Source organism: Callithrix jacchus, chromosome 7 (assembly GCF_049354715.1).
Source record: "Callithrix jacchus isolate 240 chromosome 7, calJac240_pri, whole genome shotgun sequence".
Lineage (NCBI taxonomy): Eukaryota > Metazoa > Chordata > Mammalia > Primates > Cebidae > Callithrix > Callithrix jacchus.
In genome coordinates this window covers 121,572,442-121,597,421 of record NC_133508.1, presented here as the reverse complement: position 1 = coordinate 121,597,421, position 24,980 = coordinate 121,572,442, and the positions used below count along the sequence as shown (strand labels likewise).

At 40.5% G+C, this 24,980-nt stretch overlaps 2 protein-coding genes across 6 annotated transcripts in view; one reads left to right on the top strand and one right to left on the bottom strand.

The window, feature by feature from the left end:
* The window catches only part of LOC100397154 (uricase), a 110,073-nt gene extending 91,150 nt beyond the window's left edge, over positions 1-18,923 (top strand). For all 5 annotated transcript variants that reach the window (XM_035252007.3, XM_078332333.1, XM_078332332.1 and 2 more), the window contains 6 exons: positions 1,202-1,318; positions 1,418-1,496; positions 12,025-12,211; positions 14,182-14,305; positions 16,333-16,416; positions 18,388-18,923. In XM_035252007.3, the coding sequence (XP_035107898.3) occupies positions 1,202-1,318; positions 1,418-1,496; positions 12,025-12,211; positions 14,182-14,305; positions 16,333-16,416; positions 18,388-18,462 (666 nt within the window). In that variant the 3' untranslated portion in view covers positions 18,463-18,923. The remainder of the gene's footprint in view (positions 1-1,201; positions 1,319-1,417; positions 1,497-12,024; positions 12,212-14,181; positions 14,306-16,332; positions 16,417-18,387) is intronic.
* SAMD13 (sterile alpha motif domain containing 13) overlaps positions 4,648-24,980 on the bottom strand; it is a 73,414-nt gene continuing 53,081 nt past the window's right edge. Inside the window, exon 4 of the mRNA XM_078332339.1 lies at positions 4,648-9,612. Within this exon, the coding sequence (XP_078188465.1) occupies positions 9,520-9,612 (93 nt within the window). The 3' untranslated portion in view covers positions 4,648-9,519. The remainder of the gene's footprint in view (positions 9,613-24,980) is intronic.

Sequence of the window (24,980 nt, the reverse complement as noted above, 5' to 3'; positions counted from 1 at the left end):
AGAATGGACCTGAATGTTAAAACCCACTTAAAATCATTCATTATGGATAGAGTGATCATATAACTTCTTATCCAAACCAGGACACTTGAGCTCAAGATAGGATGTTATTCATAATTATTCTGGGTCAACAAGTACAAAACAGAACTATACTGGGGAAGGCTGTCCAAATAAGTTTAATTATAAGCAAAGCCATTAATAATTTGCAGACTGTCCTAAGACCATAAATACTGCCTAGGGATTAATATGGAAGCTGCATTATATGGGTGGACAGCTGGGATCAATAGAAGGCCTGTATGCAAGGCAAGGAAGGTGAGGTAGCTCTTCATTAACAATTTTCCTTGGGAAACTCGAAGCCCATTTGCAAATCTCATAGAGTTCAGAGTGTTATGGTGCACTGTGGTTGGTACAAGTGATGACTGAGCTCACTGTCAAAAGAATCTGAATGTTAAGTTACTTTTTGCTCATCCACTGACACATCTTCTCTTGCAAGATGGGTTTCTTTTAAAAATAGGAATCTCACCTGGTGATGGTGATCATTAACTTCATTTGTGAAGTAACATTTAGTAAACATACTACTATAGTTTTTTCAAGATAAACACCTTTATCTCTTGAGACAGTTTCTTTTTATTCTGTGCTTGTCTCATTCTAAAAAGCAGTTCATCAGGAAAGACAATGTCATGAGTAATATCAAAAGACAAAATTATAATAAATTTAGTAATAGATTGAATTGGTTTTTATTTACTATTAGGGGCAGCTTCCATTCCACGAAAAAGAATAAGAGCTCCTACTAGGCAAGAACAGAACATTGGGTTTTTTAAGGTGGGACCCAGAAACAGAACAATGGGGGGGCGGGAAAAACCCAAAAAACAAACAAAAAAACAGGATTGGTTAACATCAGGTTTCAGATTACTTTTTTGGTAAGAGTTAAAGCAGAGGGGACTTCCTTACTAGACTGACTCAGGTAGACTGGAATCTCCTGTTTTCAGGAAAAACTGGTCTGTTTTGGTACCTATCTACTTCCTAAAAGCTGATTATATGGCATTTAGCCTAAGTGACTCCATTTTGGTCTGGTCTGGCTGGAGCCTAATGCAGGAGCTTAGTCCAAAGCCATCACCTCCCATAATTTCATTTAACAGTATTTATAAATTATTTTTAAATGAGACAGTTATTTCTGGTTCAAAGCATTTTGTTTCTTTTACAGATCGAAAGCATAGAAGCCTTTGCTGTGAATATTTGTGAGCATTTTCTTTCTTCTTTTAACCATGTCATCCAAACTCAAGTCTATGTGGAAGAAATCCCTTGGAAGCGGCTTGAAAAGGTTAACTCACTTATTTGTGCTCTCAGTTTAATTAATGAAATTGGCTTTATGGCAAGTAATGAATTTTTCCTAGAAATAATTTATTTTCCTAATTTTTAGAATGGAGTTAAGCATGTCCATGCATTTATTCACACTCCCACTGGAACACACTTCTGTGAAGTTGAACAGCTGAGAAGTGGTAAGAAACTATTTTTCATGCTTTGATTCTATAGTAGCAACTTCAGGGGTTTTTTTTTCTTTTTTCTTTCTTTCTTCTCAACAACACTGTTTATTAACTTGGAGGAAAACTGCAGAGAATTTTTAAGGTTTTTAAATCTGAGATAGAAATCAATATTGTTACTTGAATTACATTAAAGAATTATCTACTTTTTGTCTTAAAAGTATAAGAATGAAGGCCGGGCGCGGTGGCTCACACCTGTAATCCCAGCACTTTGGGAGGCTGAGGCGGGTGGATCGCCTGAGGTCAGGAGTTCAAGACTAGCCTGACCAACATAGTGAAACACCATCTCTACTAAAAATACAAAAAATTAGCTGGGCGTGGTGGCAGGTGCCTGTATTCCCAGCTACTTGGGAGGTTGCCCCATTGCACTCCAGCCTGGGCAACAAAAGCAAGACTCCATCTCAAAAAAAAAAAAAAAAAAAGTCAAGGCTAAAAAGATCCCAAATCTCTGAATTTTCTGACCACTATTTTTTGTATCATACCATGTCACAATTGTAGTAAGCTTTATAGGAAATATTTACTAAATAGTCAAGTTTTTCTGAAATTTTATTTGTGTAATAAAACCACAAATATTATAATTTCCATAAAATGCATCTAATTTAAGATAGCAATGATAGTTATATAATCCTATTTGCTAAGAAATTTCAAAATTAGGCCAGGCTCAGTGGCTCACGCCCATAATCTCAGCATTTTGGGAGGCCGAGGTGGGTGGATCAAGAAGTCAGGAGTTCAAGACCAGCCTGGCCAGCATGGTAAAACCCCATCTCTACTAAAGATACAAAAAATTAGCTGGGTGTGGTGCCATGTGCCTGTAATCCCAGCTACTCCACAGGCTGAGGCAGGAGAATCGCTTGAACCTGGGAGGCAGAGGTTGCAGTGAGCCAAGATCACACCAGTGCACTCCAGCCTGGGTGATAGGGCGAGCTTCCATCTCAGAAAAAAAAAAAAATTAAAATTAATTCTGAAACATAATTATAATATAGGTGTTATTATTACTTGTAACTGAACTTAGCAGATATTAAAATTTCCACAGCTTGTATTCCAGAGATTTGTTGAGCTTGTCAGAGCAGAGTTCAGTAATTGGCTAAGAGTTAGGCTAGAGGACCTCTAAGAACCATGGAGCCAGAGCTGGCAATTGCATCTTTATCCCAGTAGAAAATAAACTTTCATGATTGTTATAAAATGTAAGGGTGGACTCTTAACTTCTCCTGTTTTCCTTCCCTCTTCTCCTTTCCTCTTCCCTTTTTTCCTTTGCTGTTATTTTATCTCCTCTTTCCTTCCCCTTCCCTCCCTCCCCTTCCTCGCCTTCCTTTTCTAGCTCTCTTTAGTAAGAATTTGAAGTGGCATCCAATAAATATAGGACATTATAATGCCCCTTCTCATTCTTTTGGCTAATAGCTCCATAGAAAGTTCTAGTGTATTAGCTATTTTTAAATTTTCCACTATCTGAACTAAAGTCTAGACATAGCTAGGGCCTTCTCAATGTTTGATTGACAGTTATAAAATTAATGTTATATAAACGAGACTAAACAGTTGTTTTTGATTGAAAAGATGATCTTTATCGTCCAGGTGTGTAGTCATGTGCTATATTAGCTTTCTGAGCTATTTGTTAAGTTGGAACTAACTTCTTTCTTTCCTTCTTCCTTTCCTTAGCCCTTTCTTCCCTCCTTTCTGTCTCTCTGGTTCCTTCTTGCTTTCCCTCTCCCTTCTCCTCCTCCCTCCCTTCTTCCTTCATCCCTTTCTTCCTTCCCTCTTGTCTTTGATATGTGGCTTTGGAGGAGAGAGAAAGGTTTCCTGACTCAGTGTTATCCTACCCAAGCACATTAACGTCCCTCATAAAATTAGAAACTCAAAATCAGTGCTGTTCAACTGAAATATAATGCAAACCATATATGTAATTTTAATTTTTAAAAAATAACCACATTAGAAAAGCAAAAGGAAATTAGGGAAATTAATTTTAATAATATATTTTATTTAAACTAACATATCAAAAATATTTCAGTATATAAGAAGTATAAAAATTACTAATGGAATATTTTACATTCTTTTTACAAAATTGTCTTTAAAATTCTGTGTATTTGTAGCCCATTCAAGTTATACTAGCCATAATTCAAGTGTTCAGTTGCCACATATGGCCTAGTGCCTACTGTATTGATCAGCACAGCTCGAAACTGCTTTTTGGTGACTTTGGGGATGCTTAGCACATTTTTCAATTATGTAAAATAATAACAGCAGCTAGGATTAGGTCTCAAGAGAGCTAATTAACAATGAGAGCATTTATGAAAAGTGCTTATGTCATTCATTCATATACTATTCATTCAACAATTAGACTTCGAGGACCTGTTATGTATGAAAAGGGCCGTAAAGAGAGGAATAAGGTATTCCCTGACCCTAGTGAGTTTACAGTAGATGAATAATAGAAGACAGATTGATTGCAATATAAGAGGCTAAAGACTACGACGAAGGAATTAAAGGCATGCTATGGGAACCGAGAGGTACAAGAAACTCTTTCCAGAGCAATCTGTCTGGAAGGCTTGACAGGGGAGGAAAAATATTCCAATTGACTTTTGAAAACTGATTCAGAATATGCTGGGTATTGAAAATGGAAAGGGAATTATAGGCAGAAGGAACAGGATACATATGAGTATGATTCATGGGGAGTAGAAGAGGGGAAGTGAAATACTTTGAGCACTTGCCTCACGCTGAAGACTATGCTGGGTAAGTAATTTATTTAACTGTGGAAACGGCAAAGCATTTGAGGGACAGTAACAAGTTCAGTGGGTCTGATTTCTAGAATGTAAGAAGTGGAGATGAAGATAAAGAAGTTAGTGGTTTGGGCTGGAATCTGAAGGGCCTCACGTGCTATACACAAGTTTAGTGTAAGATGGAGGCAGTTTTGCGCAGTGTTAAGCAAGAGGCCTTGAGGTCAGAATGAATCGTATTTGAATTTGAGCTCCACTACTTAATAAATTTGTGATTGAGAATAAGGTTACTTATACTACATTGGTGGGTTTTAATTTGTAAAATGAGGATACCAGTGCTCACTTCAACAATTATCCAGAGAAAGGATTATAAGTTGTTCCATTATAAAGACACACACACATATATGTTCATTGCAGCACTGTTTATAATAGCAAAGACCTGGAACCAACCCAAATGCCCATCGATGATAGACTGGACAAGGAAATTGTGGCACATATACACCATGGAATACTACGCAGCCATAAAAAACGATGACTTCATGTCCTTTGTAGGGACATGGTTGAATCTGGAAACCATTATTCTCAGCAAACTGACACAAGAACAGAAAATCAAATACCACATTCTCACTCATCAGTGGGAGTTGAACAATGAGAACACATGGACACAGGGAGGGGAGCATCACACACTGGGGTCTGTTGGGGGGGCAAGGGGTGAGAACGGGGGATGGGAAGGTTGGGAGGGATAACATGGGGAGAAATGCCAGATATAGGTGACTGGGGGATGGAGGCAGCAAACCACATTGCCATGTATATACCTATGCAACAATCCTGCATGATCTGCACATGTACCCCAGAACCCAAAGTACAAAAAACAAACAAAAACCAATTGTCTAGAGAAACAAAGGAGATAAATGCTAAATTTGTTTTACTAAAATATTTAACATAGTACTTGGCACATAGGAAGCTCTCCTTAAATAACAGCTATAATTATTGTTGAGAATGACAACAGAGAACCAGAGAAGGTCACTAATGGTCAGATTAGTAGGTGCATGTTTTTGTTCAGAAATTCTGACCAAGGTATGGTGACGGGCTAGAGAAACAGGCAGTAGTGAGACATTTGGAGACTTCTTGCAAAGATGAAGTGATTGGGTCTAAACTAAGGTAGTAGAAATAGAGATGGAGAGACTGAGAGGTTGTGGGAAGCATTATGGGAGACATTTTTGAAGGGTAATCAATAGGTCTTAGTGGTTGAATAGGGATGGAAGATTGGAAAGAAAGAGGAGTTAAAGTTGGCCCTAAAGTGGGAGGACTGGGCAACTGACTAAAGAGATTACACACAGGGGAAGTTTTCAGGTGGGAAGCTGTGAATGTGGGAATATGTAACGGAGATGGATTTGGGGCCCATCAGCAGATTGGTGGTAGGTGAAGCCATAGGGAAGAAGGAAACCATTCCAGAAAAAACATACCAGGTGAGAAGAATGTGAAAGACAAGATGGCCTGGGGAAAATTCCCTATTGTAAGGGTTGGGAAGTTTAAAAAGTGATACAGAAGAACATTTAGAGAGATAGAAGGAAGACGAGGGATGATAGTATCATGGAAACAGAAGAAAAAAACATTTTAAGAAATTAGGGATTTCTGAGTTACTGACGTACCAAGACGTGTAACAAATAGACCCATATGCAGTGGCTCAGCACTAGAAGTTTACTTCTTTTTGTAAAAGTCCAGTTCAGTGTCTTTGTATGGGGCTATGGAGGTCAGGGGGATGCTGTGTTCCATGAAGTTCTTCAGGAACCCAGGTTGATGGTTTCACATTTTTAATCCTTACTTTTTGGTGTCACCTTGAGAGTAGATCTCCAAGATCTCTTGGTTGTCCTCAGACAACCAAGGAAAGAGCTTAGAGGAGCAAAAGAAGGGGCAAAGCCCCTGAAGCATAAGCTCCTGGCCTGGAAACAGCATGGATCGTTTCTACTGGAGAAAGCTCAGTCACATAGCCACACTGCACTGCAAATCATACTGCAAAATGTTGTCTAGCTGAGTGCCAGGAGGAAGAGCAAGTAGATTTGGCCTCTGCCATAGGAGAGTTAAGAAGTTGTGGTTATGAGAGGACTGACGAGAAAGTACATAGTCAGCAAACAGGCATCATTGGTAACTTCCCAGAATACTTTCAGCAGAGCCATGGAGATGGAAGAGAAATGGCCAAGTATAGGGCTCTGCTGATCACAAAAGGAAAACAGACTTCTCTTTATATCCTGTTCTTTCCAGGAATGACCAGGAGTTGCTATCAGCTCGAATTCTAATCACCTGGCTGCGGCTTAGTAGGAAAACTAGTCATCATAATCAGGTTAAAACTTTTTCTTTCTGCAGAAAACTACAAAGCTTCAGGGTACTGAGATCATTGTGGCAGTGTTCCCAGAAGCTCCAGCTTGACTAATCTAGAATCCAGCCCCCCACTCTCCCTCTGATTTCATGCAGGGCTGGCAGGGATTGGGACAGGGGAAGAGACATCTGTTGCCTTAAGTGTATATAGGATGTGTGTGCACATATATATGAGTGTGAGTATCTTTCAGAGTTGTGTATATGAAGATGACATTTCTACTCTGTCCCTCTTTGAAGAGAGTAGGGATGTATGCTCTTTTGGTAGCAAAGTTTAATTCTTTATTTTCTTATTATCCAAGAGCTAAGACTGTAGGAATTATAATGTGAGAAAATGTTGTAATCATTGTCATATGAAATGTACTTGTATAGGCTTAACTAAAGAAAATAGTAATTATATTACACACACACACACCACTCAGAAATTCACATGGTGAAGGCTGTTGTTAGAAGAGGAACACCTGAGTAGTGCCTTTGCTGGGGGACTTGCTAGAATGTTAAGACTTCTGCCCCCTCAAACACATGGGCTTAATCACACGTTCAGTCATGCCACCTCCAAAAGGACTCTTCCCAGCTGGAGGTGTGACTGGGTTTCTCCCAATGGCTATATTCATTCTTACATAGCAACTGAACAAACATTTCTAGAAATCATACTGAACCTCAAACACCACTTTAAACCCTGGGAATTGCTCCCATTACATGGGTTCTTCTTAGTGGATCTTTTACAGCTACATCACTAGGCTGTATTTTAGTTGTTTCAAAGCCTGCTGATTTAAGGGGAGAATCTGGAAGAGAGAAAAAAATTTGTTCACCCAAAGGAATGAGGGCTGGTGTTGTGTTTGTGACTTCTCAAGCCCTGAGAAAAGAACTAGGCCCTACGTGTGTGATGCAGGTTGTTGGTTTAGGTATCATACGGAATTGAATCTTCGGAACTCTTTCTGTCATGTATCAGTGAGGAACTACAAGCTTAACGGAACTTTGAAGTCATTGGTATGACTGAGTCACTTATGTGAACTAAATCAACCCCTAAACCTCTGCACTATTTGAATTATAACTCACAGTTTTTTTTAGCATCAGATTTCTCTCACTTGACACTAATTATGAAATTCAGCTGAAGCATAGTTAAATAGAGGAATGGTAGATGGAGAAGAGACCTCAAATACGAGATTGTGTCTTCTGGTAGTGAAAAATACTTCCTATACAACTATTGACATGAAGGCTAGTAAGGGTAGGGGGATAGTTGTAAGGAAGGCAGCCGATGAAATCTGTCCTGGAGGAGAACAGATTTAAGAGGTGACAAGATGGGCAGATAGAAGTAAGATGGAAGAAGTGGAAGATCCAGGACCGAGATGGCTACTGCCAAAACATCTGTTACATCCTTTTGATATTAAGAATAAAGTGCTTTTCGGTTCCTCTGTAAGAAAAGTTCCTGGCAGACTTGTGGTCTTTTAAAATCTTCCTGATCATCACCTCGTTGTATAAAAGCCCAATTAATTTCCTACCATCTGGATGATGTTGTTTCTTTCCATCCAGAATTGCACAGAGAGAGAGAGAGCTTTCACTCTCCCTGCGTGAGCTAAATAAACTCTCCAAGGCAAATATTTAATTAATCTTTACTTTTTCTGGCACTTTACAAGTTTGAGATTTTCTACTAGAATGATTTAATACGGTTTTAAAATATCCCCCTTTTAGCTATTTGTGTCCTTTTTGGAGGTGTTAAATGTGGAAGCAATTATCTTCTTATGACAAGATCTGATCTTTTCCTTGGCTCAATAAAGCTTTGTGCCTTGTGACACCTGATGCGTAGGTAAGGAATTGGGCTTATTTTCTATTAATTTGCAGTGAGTTACTTTCCCTTAGATAGCTAAAGGGTAGGATGTATGTGTCTCTGAGAGATAAGCCACAATTTGCTAAGTGTGTAGGAGGACACTAAAAGCTAGAAAAAATTATGTTCTAGCAAAGTGAAATGTGAAAAATCTTTCTTTTGCATTACTCCATAACCATGGTGGAAAAAAAAACAAAAAAGCTGATTAAGTGATTTCATGGGGCGTAACCTAGAAAAGGATGGTCTTTTTGAATTACTTCCTGTTAGTCTAAATGCGAATCTTTTTTACAGTGCGTGAGGCATCATATTTTTAGTTGATGGGCCCATGATTTTGAAAGCCTCAGGTTCTTACCAATGTTTAGAAAGCTGGGGCGCTGCCAACAGAGAAGATAAAATAAGCTCTCTGATTTCATCCAGCATGTCTAATGTGTGCCAGGGAAAAATTCTTTTAACATTCAGAGGGAATAGTTTTTGTTGTTGTTGTTTGATAGAATGATTCTAAAACCAAAGTAGATGGTTTGTGTTCTGCCAAAACTGTGGCAATAGTTAATTGTCTTGGGGAACATGAGACATTTTATTCTGTGTGAAACTGATGCCAAAACACATTTTAAAAATGCAACTGCTTTCTCCATTTTAAATTCCAGTGAGAAAGAAGATCATTTCACAGTGGCCTAGTAGGACTGACATTCCTGTAAGGTCAAGAAATTCCAGGGCCAGAGATGGATAGGATGGCACAGTAGAAGTCGTTTTCAGAACCCAATGAGACTTTGTGAAACATGGGAAATATTTACAAGTGGTTGAAGTTAATACAAAAGTCAATGATGGCAAAATCATCATCATTATGTTTGTAGAGCATTTCCTGTAGGCCAGCCATTCTAGGTCCTTTATGTGCATTCTCTTAGAAATGTAGCAACTCTAGGAAACAGGTATGATTATCCTCTCCATTTTACGGATGACAAAATCTAGGTAGAGAGAGGTTAAATTATTTTCTCAGGAGCATTAAAATGGGGGTTGAGGATGCAGGGAGAGCACTGGAATCTGAGTTCCAGGAATCTGAGTCCCAAAGCTGTAGATTCAACCACTAGGCAACATTACATCCAGGAATCCTTTTATGATTAACACCATTGAAGGAGCCAAAGTCTGATTCGCTTCCATGGATGCCAGCAGTCAAGGCCTGATAAATAGGAAGAAAACAATGTAAGTAAAGTTTGCTTTTGGTTCTTTTTCACCTTCTTTTAATTCTCCTGCAAGGGTTTCTGCTACTCATTTTAACCCTACTCCTGATTGTGAACCCATGTTTTATTTCTATAGGATTTTTTTTTTAGAAAGGCTTACCATGGGAAGTAGTTTATCATAGTACCTTACAAAGGCTTAAGGAGTCACTCCTTTAAGGGGTATATTTGTGGCTTTCAATATGAAATTTTTCAGGAATACAAAGTTTTTTAGATACACAGCAGCCAACTCTAAAAGTGATTATTCAATCTCTGTTTAAGACCAATGGAGATGGTATTTTTCAGGCAGGGGGCTCTATCTGAGGTCCTCAAAGCACACTGTGGATAGGTGGTGCAACCTTGTCTTCTGGAAAGGCCTCTTATAGAACACAAATGGGGAAAGGGTCAAACGAAGGGAGAAATATTGCATAGACGGAAAGTAATCCAAAAAGCTGGAAGAAAAGCATGAGATCTCATAATGTGATGCTGAGTTTAAATTCCACCTCTGACAGTTTCTAGCCATGTGACTATGGGCAAAAGTCAACCTGCATTAAAATATCTGCTTGATAGAGTTTTGAGGACTAAGTAAGATAAAGACTGAAAACTACAGCAACCAAAGGCATGTCTACAGACAGGAGGTTCTTAGCCAAGGGTAACGCCCTTCCTTTCACCTCCTGCCACACTGTGTGAGTTGGAGGGGACCAGGAAGGGAAATGGTAAAGACTGATGGGGCTGAGCTGTCTAGAAAAGAAAGATACTAAGTTGTGAGATACTTATTCCTTGACATGAATCAATTTGGTTAAACTCATTCATTCATTCAACAGATATTTATGGATTGCTTCTGTAGTTCTGCTGGGTTTGAGGCTTACACTCACTGCATGTAGCAATACTGATTTTGTGGGATCATGACTTTATACATTTAGAATCTGATAAACCCAGCCGACTGAAGGCAGTAAGGCATTGCTGCTATCTTTCTCTTGCTCCTTCTTCAGCTATAGCTTCCAATAAGTGCTTCAGAAAGTTGAACAAGGATAATTTCCTGTTTTTGTTGAATTATTCTGGAATGTTCTGCACAGAATATCTTCTTTAATCAGGACATATTTAATCAGCAGATCTACCACTAACAGCTGGCTATTGTTCTCTCTGGTAGGTGTATACTAAAGTATAGAAAGTACAGAAATACAGACTTTATGTATCTACTTTTGAAATTCCACAGCTCCCGAGTTAACTGTAGCAATAGGAACCACATAGGTGATGTAAGCCATTGGATTTTTAAGAACTTCATTGGATTTTAATTGAAGATCATGAATTATATCCTTATTCTTCAACTAAGACCATGTGTGGTGATACTTGACACCTCTAACCCTTGATTTTTAGACTAAACAGACCAAGAAGGATGGATATTGGTCAGAACTAATGAAGAGACTGAAAAGAGGGGACCTTAATAATCATGCCATGGCACTTTGCTATTAGGGTTTGCCAAGTGCTCCTTGAATGTCCCCAGTCCTTCCAGCCTGTGCAGAGAAATAAGGTCATAGTAATATTAATGCTGTTCTGTTTTAGGTGATGCCTATCACCCTTCCACCTCCCCCATTACCTTATAAAGGGGCAGCAGAGACAGAAGGAGAGCCATATCATCCCGTCCATTGTTTTCAGCTCCCCTCTCTCCCCCAGGTACTCATGAACCAACTTTGTCCCATCTCCTTCAGCAGAAAAAACGAAAGACTTTATACATATCAACTAGGCAGATCTATCCCTTGTGAGTCACCAGCTTCATCTTCACAGTCTTATTTAGGCTCAGGCAGGCCCACGCTGCTACCCATTTATGAAGTTGCCTGGTTTTGCTGAGCTGATAACATAAGGGAACTAGGATGCCATCAGGGCCTAGCGGAGATTGGCATCTTCAGCTACGTTAGATGATCAGCATGAGGACTACCCCTAGTAAAGGAGTCACAGTAGCAGGTAAAGGAATGGCTCGTAAGGAGTTTATTAACACATTGCAGGATGATCACCTGTTGGAGGAGATGAAGCTCAAAATACATACGGTGAGTTGGCTGAGAAGACATTCCTGCATGTACTTGAGAGAAAGGTATTCATTTCTGTGGCCTTTGATTAAGAATGGAGGTTATTCTTAGACCTTTAGTTTTTCTAGGGCAAGACTGGGCAGGGAGTCATGGAATCCAGATGGAAAGAAAGGGACACTATCCTCCTCACTTGGACTTCAAAGGAAATAGGATGACCAAAATCATGGGGTGGTGTAGTTTTTTACAGAATGTGTCACGTTTTAATCACCAGGATCCTCTGTGCTAAGTATCAGCAACAAGGCACTGTTTTGTTTATTACCTAATCCACTCCTGACCTTCTACTTGAAACAGGACCCCCAGTTATTCATTCTGGAATCAAAGACCTCAAGGTCTTGAAAACAACCCAGTCTGGATTTGAAGGTTTCATCAAGGACCAGTTTACCACCCTCCCTGAGGTGAAGGACCGATGCTTTGCCACACAAGTGTACTGCAAGTGGCGCTACCACCAGTGCAGAGATGTGGACTTTGAGGCTACCTGGTATGAACATGTGCAAGTGTGTCTGCCCTTGTCCCAGGGGCACAGACTTCATAGCGTCTTAGATCTGAAAGGGAAACTTAGAGGCCATTCAACTCAACCTCCCCTCCCACTATTCAGAAATCTCTTCTGTTTATTCAGTTTATTAAATTGGTGGTTCTCAAACATGCATGTGCATCAGAATCACACAGAATCAGAAAATGAAGCTTGCTGGGCCCATCCCCAGAGATTCTGATTCTTAGGACTGAGGTGAGGCCCAAGAATGTGCATTTCTTACAAACTCCCAGGGGATGCAGATGCTACTAGACTGGGGACCACACTTGAAGAAACACTGCATCAGATGAAAAGAATATCTGGCCTTACTACCTTATGGTGATGCAGAGAGGGCTAAACAAGGGTGACCAGCTTGTTCCCATTTGTCAGGGACTTTCCTGATTTTAATACTGAAAGTCCCACATGTCAAGAAACCTCTTGGTTCCAGGCAAGCTGGGATAATTGGTCAATCTAGGCTAAACTAAAAATGACATGATGTTCATAAAAGCATTTCATAAGTTGTAAATGCTTTAAAAATATTGTCAAGTGAAATAACAAACTGAGATAGATTCTCCAAAGATAATGAATTTATTTAGGAACACACAGGGAATCTGCAAATTTGTGGGCTGCAGGAACCATAGGTATATCCTAAGAGGTTGAGGCAAGGGGAAGCTTTTAAAAGCAAAAGGAAAAAGTGTACGTCATTTGTTTTGAGACAAAGAGAACACTGGTTACAGTGGCTATCGCAGTAGTTAACGCCAGCTCATTAGTGGAGACTGTGTCAGGCAAGTGTTCTTGTACATCCTGCTAGCTGTCTTTGTGACTCACGTTGCAAGCCGCAGTTTGAAAAGTCCTTGGCAAAATGCTTGTTACAAGCATATATACCTAAGAGCCCTTCAGAGAGTCTTTGCAATAGTTCTTACAGCCGTGTGTGTGTGAGAGCCCTCCCTCAGCTTCCTGGTTTTATTTATTTATTTCATTGGAATCTGACACAGGTGATTCCATTTTGATTCTGACAACTCACAACATAAAGGTATGATTATTATAATAACCTGACAGGGAGTAATTAGGCCTCTGAACTTTTAGAACTTGCCTTTTGATTAAGTATCTCATTCCTTTGCTAAGGCTCTGTTAGCAATTTCTACCCTACCATAAGCTAGAATCTGCATGCATACCCTTCCCCCACCACCCACTCCCACAGCGCTCCCTCCCACTGGTGTAGTTTTTCTCTGCTTCTTTTTTTATGTGATAGGTTTTTAAATGCATGACGAGAATGTCACCTCAGTCCTCTTTCCTTTTTATTTCAAGTACTCTCCATGAGCAGCAGCCTGATGTATTTATGTTGAAAAGAGCATGAAATTAAACATGCCAGAGGCAGGATAGTACTGTAGGCTGGGCCTCCTACTAAAAAGAGAGACTTAGAGCAGATCATGTAACTTTTAAGCTCAAATTCTTTATCTCTAATTGGGGATAATAATAGTACCTACTTCAGCTATATTGAGAGAATTCAATGACATCATCACATAAATGCTTAGCACAGAAAAATCTGTCTAACCTAAACACACAAGAGTCTGGCACAGAGTAAACCCCTAAATGTAACAATTCAAGGAACTAGCCAAGCAGAGCAGCAAGATGGTGAGAATACTTGGGAGTCCTCTTTATAGGTTCTTCAAACGTGATGGGAAATTTACCCTGAAGTGTCCATTGGGCCCTGGTGCCAAACTATGAAGACAGTCTAGTGATGCTCAGTATGTTTGTTGAATGGGGTGTGTGTGGTGGGGAATGGGAAGTGAGGTGTTTTGTTTTCAGCATTATAAGATACTCTTCTAAAAACATCAATAAAATCGTTTTCTGGCGACAGGTCACTGTGTCTTTGCTTTCTAACACATTCCTAAAATGCCATCGTTTCAGGATCCTCAGTGACCTTCTCTGTGTTTTAGGGACACCATTCGGGACCTTGTCCTAGAGAAATTTGCTGGGCCCTATGACAAAGGCGAGTACTCGCCCTCTGTGCAGAAGACCCTCTATGATATCCAGGTGCTCTCCCTGAGTCGAGTTCCTGAGGTATGTTGTGTCAGTTGCCATTCTGAGGATTGGGGGAATGTGTGTCTTCTGTCAGCTCTGAGAAAGAATTGAGAGTTAAAATAAGAAAGTGGAAGACACATGAAAAATGACATCTGTTGTTGTTCAAAAGCTTGTTATAGCAAGTGAGAAGAGAGCACAAAATGGAAAAATCTGTTTAACCTGAAAACACAGGCCACTGTTGTAGTCCTTGAGTTTTGTTGAAAATTCTTTTGAGTCCCTTCAACCTGCCACTGATTTAAGCCTCATATTGAGGATACTTGAATGCCTTGAGCGAGAGGGGTAATTATACAAAGGTTCTGTGTTTCAGGAGAACCAGAGAATGAAAGATAGATGTAGAGAGATTTCATCCATCCATCCATCCATCCATCTATCCATCTGTCCATCCACCCACTTCCCCACCCATTCATTCATCCGTTTGTTGAATGGTGATTATGTCTCTGGCAGCACACAAAGGAGACAAAGATAAATTAGACATAGTCACTACCTTCAAAGAGCTCATCGTTCAGTGAACAAACAAAATAAGTAAACTAACAATACAATAGAGAAAAGAGTATTATGAAAGTACAGAGCAAAACACCTAACTCAGGTATGGGAGATGGGTTCAGCCAGGTTTTCTAGAGGGAAGGGTGTTTGATTTGAGTCTAGAGTTTATCTGGGTTTACTCTCAAGGGTGAGGCAGCAGGATAGGTATGGAGACAAGAGATAGCATGATACAGTCGTTTACTGTTGAGTCTACCACATGTGAATGAATATATATGAATGAATTATAGGCTTTCCATGTGCCTAGAGATGAGGCAGGAACCACAGCAGCCAGTCAAGAGGGCCTTTGCAGGCTTACTTATAGATAAATATCCTGAAGGCTTCTGGGAGCCACTGAGGAGTTTAAGCAGGATGTTTTGTGCCAGATTTGGACTCTAGAAAAATCACTCTGACAGAAATGTGATGAATTAAAAGGTTGATGATCCACAGGCAAGCAGATGTGTTGGGATCTATTTCAGAATCTTGCAAGGAGAATCTGGGCCATGGTGGGGCTAGAAAGGAGGAATACCACCCTTAGACCTGGGAAAGTGGGACTCCGGCCACAGCTCAGCACTTTAGAGGCCCTCTTCACACCTTCCTATGGCTAGGCCTCCCTCCACTGGGTGAAGAGTCAGTGGGGCCACAGTAACATACCCTGCAGAGGCCCATGTATTCTCCAGAATTTCCTGTCCAAATAGCCCTGAGCCTACTTCTGGAACCTGGACAAATCGCTTCTTGAGGTCTGTCTTCCAGAGGGTGGATCATGCTGTTGGTGTTCACGTTTAGGCCTGAGAGTAGGCAAACAAAGCAGATGTTTGCAGGAGGTATGGGTGGTGCTTGACATACAAGCTGGAGTGTCTACCCATGTGAGTCCAAGAGAGAAGGTGGGATGGGCGTAGGCAAGGGTCTGGCTCTTCCCATGCTGCCATGCTCTGGCGTGGTACTCCAACAAGTCAGAGAATTTTAAATTAATACCTGGCTTTCTAGGTTGTTATGAAGGGTATGTTTGTCAAGTTAGAAGAGTAAAACATATTTCACTTAAAAAAATTTAGCTTGATTTATGTAACTTTAAAATCTTTATACATTTGGTATGTGGATCTCCAATTATTACCGCAAGGCCTGTAAATGTTAGGTGCCGGCCTGGAAAGGAGGGAGTGGAATAAGGAGGAATTTAGAAAGTTGACTGGCCAGTAACTGGAGGCCAGGTGGATGTCAAAGAGGTCTCCCAGATTTCTGAGTCGAGGAGCCCTTTCTTTTCAGAAAAACACATTTTGTACACTGAGGGGGAGAAGGGTGAACCCATCATCTAATCACAGAACTAGCAGGAGAGAACAGTGTTGGGCAGTAGAGGAACATCAGAGCATGTCTCCAAATTGGAGAGAGAACCTGAGTAATGGGCACAAGGGTAGGGGAGGGCGAGGATGGCTGGAGCGACACAGATGGAGGCTTGCAGCTCCTAATGTGATGCATACCACTGTGGATTCCAGATAGAAGATATGGAAATCAGCCTGCCAAACATTCACTACTTCAACATAGACATGTCCAAAATGGGTCTGATCAACAAGGAAGAGGTAAGAGAACTTTAAATATATTTAAATCACATATCTGACCCACCCACTTCTGCCTCCCTTTTATAAACCTGGGATGATAATGTCACTGAATAAAACTCTTAGCAACTGTTGCTTTGGGGAATATTTATAGTTGCCAGTGATTAGAGCCCTCTTCAATTCTGGGACTTTCAATGCCTGAGGTCGGAGTGCCCTTGAAGTGGATGAATGCTTATATAAGGTTGGAAGCTGTAGAGAGGAAAAGACAGAGAAGGAACAGTGTGTGCCCAAGGAAACGGCTCTGAGATCTGCTTCTCAGAAAAGTGCCTCACAACTTCATTATTCCTCCATCATGAGGCAATGAGGAGAAAAAGAAGATTCTATTTTTGCTTTCTTCTATCATTCCTACCTTTTGATTAAGTAGTCAATTCAGTGGCATGAAATATACACAGGAAAAGATGAAAGAGTATTTTTGTTTCTAATTGCAATTGCAGAAGGTAAAAAACGAGGAAATTAATTTTTTAAAAGAACAGTTTGTCTTGGAAAAAGCATTTCTCCTAACTTTTTTTTAAGCTATGGCAGAAGGTTAAAACACTCATCGTGTCTGACTAGACAGCCTGAACTCCTTACTGGTGTCCTGGTGTGGTCAGTTCTTGGGAGATCAGAACAATTCTTCCCTCCTGGACTACATTCAAGATGATAAGATTTCTCAATTTGCTTCAGCTTCCCACACACTTCTATAATCTAGAAAACATTATTTTGAGTATCTTCTTTCAGTATGTGTTGGGGACCGAGATAGGGAAGGAGCTATCTATTAGCATGGCTCTGCTCCCATAGACTCATATCCTTTGGTGGATAAAGGCTAATGAATGGGTCTTCAGAAGGTCCTACATTCTGCCCCTGGTACCCCGGGAGCCTCACAATCCTTCAGGCCAGGTACCTCCTTTCTGTTTTGTAAGTAATGTGGGTGGCCTCTGGCAGGCTTTGGCCACCATCAGCTGCAGGTGGAGGCTGGGGAGTCACATCTGGAAACAAAAGTCATGCTTAGGTACCCGGCATAGGTGATCTAGAGTTCTGGGTTGCTTAGGGACCTGAAAGTAATCCTGTCTAAGTCCATCAGAGGCAAAACGAATGGACCCTAACTAGAAAAAAGCATCAGGTACCTTGGCTGGAGTAGTGTTTAGCTCAGGACCCCTGGCAAAGAGAGGAGGTCTCCTGAGCCCCCCTCACACCTCAGGTCTGCACTAATCCCAGCACGCTGGGAGGCCGCGGCCACAGGGTTCTTCCCTCTAGGAAGTCAGACTCACAGCTCCCTCATGGAGCCCAGCTGGGGACTTGAAGGCAGGAAGGCCTGAGTTCCTTTGGATCAGGGCTCTGCATAAAAAGGCGCCTGAGTGGCTGAACAAGCTGTCCTTGTGTCTGTACTTTGAGAATGGCTGGGGCCACTCTTGGACTCTCACCCAGCAGGTGTGTACAAAGTGAACATAGCACATGAGAAACAGGAAGTTAGACACATTGGAACCAGCAGAGGAGTGACAAATGACAGGGTGGGAAGGTGGAAGAACTCCAAAAGCACGGCTGTCTGGAGCCATTTAGAATTGAGTGAACAGCCCTGCAGACCTCAGACACTGCTGAGGGCATGGTGATCCTACAGCACTGGGCAATGACTCATGGCCAAAGTGAGTCACCAAGAAAAGGTCAATTGTGTTCAATACACTGCATTTAAAAAGCAGAGATATGGAATGCATTTTAGAAATATTTCTATCTCGATGAGTAACATTTTTCAAAACCTTTTAAATTTTCTAGAAAATTGACTCATCTCTCAACTATTGCCAGAATAGTAAGGCATTACCATGCTTGAAGTAACTTTACTGGAGGACATATACATTTTCCTGTTTAGCAAGTTGTTGTTTTTGTTGTTTTAATAATTGATTCTTAGAAAGGAGGAGAGAACTGTTTTAATGTCTCTTAAGTTACCATGTGGTTTTTCTACAGGTCTTGCTGCCATTAGACAATCCATATGGCAAAATTACTGGTACAGTCAAGAGGAAGTTGTCTTCAAGCCTGTGACATTGTGGCCACCAGTAGGAGTCCACTCTCAGCTGAGGAATTCCTTAAGTCATTTGTGATGCTGGAAAGTATAGCATGTAGCCATGCAAAATTTCACACTAGTATATTGATTTATAGTGTTCACTTTCCTCCAATACGGAACAATTTATTTCTTCTACACCCAGCTCAGCAAGGCATTCTGTGGATTACCTTATTAGTGATTATAACATGCTTTATGGCTATAGTTTACTTTCAAAATGCTGAGCAGTATTACAACAGTTATACATCAGTATTTCTTTTTGGTTGTCTTATGCCTTCCTAGCTTCAAGAAGCTTTAGAATCAATTCATTAAGAAGATAATCATGAATTAATGGGTGTGTCATATCAATTAATTTGTGCACAGCTTTAAAAAACAAACACTATTTTCATCCTACTGATGCTCCTAAGTAATGCAGAAAAGGAAATAAAATTGTATTGAAAAATATCACCATTGTTACTTCATTTGACTGAATATTTGGATGTTAAGAATGCTCTAGCATATCCCTGATGATTTCTTTCCACTCTTGTAGTACTTCTGTGATCTTAATGTATTGATTTTAAACTTTTTCAATCCTTAGATAATATTTAGTACATATAAGGGTACTGAAAAAGAGTATAAATTGTTTTTCTTTGAATAATGCATCCCTTATGTGCACAAAATATCACATTTAATAAATGTTAAGCCAATATACAGAAGGGTAGATGTACACATAGAAAGAAAACTATATTAGTGAGTATATAAGTGAAAATATCAGCAATGACGATTTCTGGATGATGGGATTATGAGTGTTTTTTATGTACCTTTCTGAATCTTCCAAATATCAACAATTATTTCTTTTACAATCAGAGAAGCAAATATAGCTGATGATTTAAAGATGCATACAGATTTGAGGGCTGATTATATCAATTTACTAACACTACCATTGTATACCTATAATAAAGCTTCACAAATTATAACTTTAGAAACCCATGATGAAAACCTGTCCACATGAACATTCTAGATAACCTTTTCCATTAAAAAAATTTCTTTAAAAAAATAAAATAAAATCTCCATTTTTAAGAAATGCGTTCATATGAGCCCTTCATATTATTTGTTAATACAGCTTCATTCACGTTTATAATACCACTACTTAAGGTTGCGTCATATAGTGGTTAATTGCACAAACTCATTTAAATCCTGGCTCCACCTCTCAGTAAGTCTAAGACAAGTTGCCTCGTCTGTAAAATGGAGGTGAAAAGAAAACCTTCCTCGCAGGTCTTTTGAGGATTAAATGGGTCAATGCTTGTCAAGTGCCATGGTAGTATTTGGCCTGACACATAGATATTTATATATATGTGTTTGTTGAATATATACGTTTATATATACATGTTTGTTTATATGAACGTGTAATAAATGTGCTGCCTTTTCCTTTGTTATTAGACCCACATAGAAAAGCCATCATTGGCCTCTGGGTCAGGCAAGAGATGGGAGGTGTTGAGAGCAGCAAACCCTACAAGATGCTGGAGGCCATTCACAAGCGAGTGCCTGTTTGGAAATTAACGTGGGATAAGAACAATGAAATAATTTGATGAGGAAAGTGTTGTGCTACACTGAATACTCATGTCACAAAATGTGTTTTTGCATCATGTAACTTACCTGGCCACATGACTGGTACATTTTATTCCTCTGCGAATTTGTTAATTCTGTTCCAAGAGGAAAGAGACTAACATGACTTTTCAAAAACAAAAAACAAAACAAAACAAAAACCCCAACTTAATTAGGCCTTTCTTACTTGATGTTCTCATATTCTTGTAAGTTTTAGGAACACTGGCTTTGCTTCAGAGAAACCCATGTTAGAGCGGCATCTTTAGGCAGAATCATGGCCCATTTATACATATGTGCATTTTGCTTCTCCTGAGCTCTTAGCACATTTAGTGCAATAGATTGCAAATGAGCTATTGGATGTTATATCCCGGGTATGTGGCAGGAAAGCCTGTAGCATTTGAAATTTTCAAGGAGCAAGTTCTTGTGTTGTGAAGGATGTTTCCCTGTTAGAATTGTGAATGATGGTGCTGAAAACCAGGTTTAGGTTTCACCTGTTCCTTTCAGTTTGGCAGACGGGCAGGCAGACCCGAACTGTAAACACCTGTGAGGTAATTTGTTTTAAAAAACAGTTCATGATTTTGCTAGGAAGGCTCCAGGGGTTCAGTTCCAGTTCTCTGAGAAGCAGAGCTGCCCTTACAACACTCTCCCCCTTCTCCCCCGATCTCTCTCTCTCCCTCTCTCTCTGCTTACCCCAACCCTATCTCAAGTGTTTTCATGGAGGAATCATGCTGGTGATTCCAAGCCCACCTGCTGCTGGGGAGGCGGTTTCCATGGCATTCAATGGAGCAGGCTGTCATGTGGGGCTTGTGGTTTTGGCAGCCAAGATTCTGCCTAAGATTTGTTCCATATTCTTTAAATTTCATCTCATAATTTTCATAGTGACAGACTCAGAAAATATATCTCATTCGTTTTCCTTTTCCTTTTTAGAGTCAGACTTAAGTTCATGCCATTCCTTATTTTTAGAAACCAGTGTTATCTTCTCTTTTTTCTACCCCAATATAGAAACATAATAAGTCTGTTGAGACAGCATTTTCTGATTTGTCATTGAAACAGAATTTACCTTCTTCAATCACCTGCAGATTTTAACTAGAGAAATTTCAACTTTTTTGTAACCTCTTTATACTTTGTCCAGAAAGAGCATTTCCTCTCCTCTAGACTCTGAGCTGTGTGGAGTTGGCCCTTTGCAGTCACCTTTGCTAGACCTTTACAACTTCTGCTTTCCTGCCTGCACTCATGAGGAAGCCAAAGCTTCTTCCCAAAGAGAGAGACTTGAAGCCTTCTCACCAGATACACAGGACCCTTCTGGCTTCCACATACTTGAAACTTCATCTCTGTATTTTTCACAGTCTTAGCACTCATTTCTCTTAGAGCTCAGCTACCTCTCATTCTTCCTTTTGCCCAGGCTCCCTCTCAGAAATTCTTAATTTTTTGGAGCTTATCAAGACCCTGTTGAGAATATAATGGATCTGGACCTTCTTCCCAGAAAAATGTTCATTCATGTCACTACAGGTGCCTCCACCTCTGCTAAGGAAGTAGTTCACACATTATCTTTAAAATATAAAGGATTCCAACAGAAATTTGCCACATGAGGAATATATTCAACCAAACTTAGAAGGCATACTACCCCCTTTACATAAGAAAAAAAAAACTAGCCAGAAATAAGGACAAGGATCCCAGGTGTATTAGTTACTGAGGCTGCCATAACAAATTACCATGAACTTGGTGGTGCAAAACAATAGATTTATTCCCTCATAGTTCTGCGGTCCAGAGTCCAAAACCAAGGTGTGGGCAGTGTCGTGCTACCTCCAGAGACTCCAGGGGAGATTCTGTTTTCCCTCGTCCAGCTTCTCATGCCTTCAGGGGTTCCTTGACTCACAGCTGCATCACTCTAGCCTCTGCTGTCACGGCCACCTTGCCTCCACCTCCTTCTGTCTGTCAGGTCTTCCCTGTATGACTCTTATAAGGACACTTGTTTGGATTTGGGGCCCACCTGGATAACCCAGGGTGATCTCTTCATCTCAAGATCCTTAATGACATCTGCAAAGATCTTTGCTCCACATAAGGTCAAATTTGCAGGTTCTGACAATGAAGACATGAACTTCTGTTTTGAGGGCCAATACTTGGTGTATTCAACCCAGTACACCAAGTAAGGTGTCAGTGAGCTTCTTAAGCGTAGCTCTTCTGGTGTATGTGGATCTTAGCTATACATAAGCTACTCTCTCCTTCAGATCTGGGAGATAGACCATCCCCTCCCAGTTTGATCAATTGTCACACAGATGTTTATAAAAGGTTAAAGAGCATGGACTTGGGATGCAGATAGTGCTAAGGTTTAGACTGGGCCTCACCAATTTCTAGCTGTGTAACCTTGAACAAGTACTCTCTAAGCTTAAGGTCTCTTGTTTATGAAATGGGAATAATAAAAACACCTACCTCACAGTGCACAGGGTAACCAAGCATTAACTGAGATCATGCATGAGCTAGAATGCCTTTGGCAGCAAGTAACTGAATACCTAAGACTATCTTAAACAGAAAGGACATTGTGTTTGCTTAAGAAGCTTAAGAAATAGGCTATCACAGGATGGAATTGCCAATTCTGTGATGGCATCAGGCCTCAGGCTCGTTCCACCCTTCACCCTGCTAGCCTCAATATATGATCATGTTTTCTCTGTGGCCACAAAATGGGGGCTAAAGCTCTTTTTAAAGATGCTGTGGTGCCTCCTGCATGACAATCTCAGAGTCTTCCTGTATTTTTCATGGGGAAGCTGACTGTGATACCAGGAGTGGTTCCAGGAAGGAGACTCTAAAATGGGATTTTGGAGCTGGATCACCCACTGGCTCACTGGCAGTGAGCCTTTGGAATGCTGCAACCACGCAATTGTTAAAACTGTCTGCAGAGGTGAAGTGGGATAAGATACTGGAGAAAGCAATACACTGGCAGGGGCAAAAGTCTCAAATGCTTGAGAGGTGTGAGGGAAATGGTTATTAGAAGCACTTTGGAATTTGGATGGGTGTCACTGGGGACCATTAATACATTAAGAAAGGCAATGAAAAGTGGAGGATGATTAATATAAAGTGGAGCATGAATGCAAGAGGGCCTCCTTGGCAGCACATGTAGACAGTATACATCTAGATAGCAGAAAAAGCCTAGGCTCAGATCCAGGTCTTAATTATAAGAATAGCAGAGCTCCAAGGAAAATTGAATTCTCCACCCTTAATAGCTCTGTCAACTAAGGTCAGGGTCCTGACTGAGGCACTTGAAATCTTGCATCCTCAGCTTTCCCTGAATTTTCTGGGCCTGCAGTACTGGCCTGTTTCTCCCTGTTAAAAGCTAGCAGTGCCCCTCTTGCTTGAAGACAATGCAGAAACTTCTGTCTACAAGGAAACACATGCCCCCTTGGGATCTATTCCCACCTCCTGACCACCAGATCTGTAAATAGAGTAAGTCACACTGTACACCAGCCAGAAACATGATGGGCTTGCTAAGGAAGGAAGGGAGACCACAGGCCAAAAGAGTGGCAAAGGCCCAGCCAATATCTGTAAAAGCTGGAAGATTATACATGGGTGCTGGATCAAACTCATCCAATTGTCAAATCAACAAACAAGAAAAGAAGAAGTTTCCACTCACATGAATGGACAGTTGTGTACATTTATGGTCTTGCCCCAGGAAGACATTAAATTTTCTAGCCTTTGTATATGGGACCAGGACTATCAGGACGTCCCACAGGACATCACATTTGTCCATTAAACCCATGAGATCATATTAATTGGACTGGATGACCAAGAAGTGACACTTATACTCTGAAGAATGGTGGATAAGCCGATCAAAGCCCCACCACGTTAGTGATATTTCTAGCAGTCTGGTGGTCTAGGACGGAGATTGGTGAAATCTGTCCCACCACTTGTTTTTGTAAATAAAGTTTTATTTACAATAAATACATAAATAAATAAGCAAATAAATAATAAATAAATAAGCTTATTTGCTTATATATTGTCTGTGGTTGTTTTTATGTTATAATGGCAGAGTTAGCAGTTGAAACAAAGACTATTTGGTCCACAAAGCCTAAAATATTTGCCCTTTGACCCTTTGTAGGAAAAGTTTGCTGATCCAGGGTCTAGGGTATTATAGGACATCCCCTCCAAAATCAAGGACACATTATTGTGTCACAAGCTTTCTACCACTAAGAAGAAAGCACAGTGCCTTGTATTCTTTTTGGTTTTGGAAGACTAATATTCCACACATGGTAATACTGCTCCAACACATTTACTGGGTGGCAAGGAAGGCTTCCAGCTTTGCATGGGGCCCACCAAAGTAAAAAGCACTGCAGTAGGTCCAGACTGGGTACAAATATTCCTTCAGCTTGAACCATGTGAATCAGCAAATTCTATGCTAGTAGAGATGTCTCTGATTTGGGAAGATGCTGTGTGGGGCTGTGAGTGGACTAAAACACACTCGCAAGTATTTATTCTCTCAGTCAGCAATAACAACCAACATAGAACACTTCTGTGACCAAATGTTTGGGAATTTCTCTCCACCAACAAGCAAGCAAGCAATTCTGCAGCAGGCACCCTTTAGGTGTCCTCTAATTCAGTTCTGTTCTTATTCTATCTGCTTAGATATAGCATCAGATCCCACAGGGTAAGGAGTCAATGCCCAAGACTGCCACCCATCGCCCCACTCCATGCAGCCTTCAGACACCAATCTCAAGCTCCAGGTTGTTATACCTGTGCTTCTGACCAACTGGCTTATAAATCAGGGATCCCACACTCCCCTCCTTGGGTTAGATTAATTTGCTAGAACAGTTCCTGAAACTCAGGGAAACACCTACTTACATTCACCAATCTATTATAAAGGATATTACAGAGGATACAGATGAAAAGATGCGTACGGTTAGGTATGAGGGAAGGGTCACAGAGC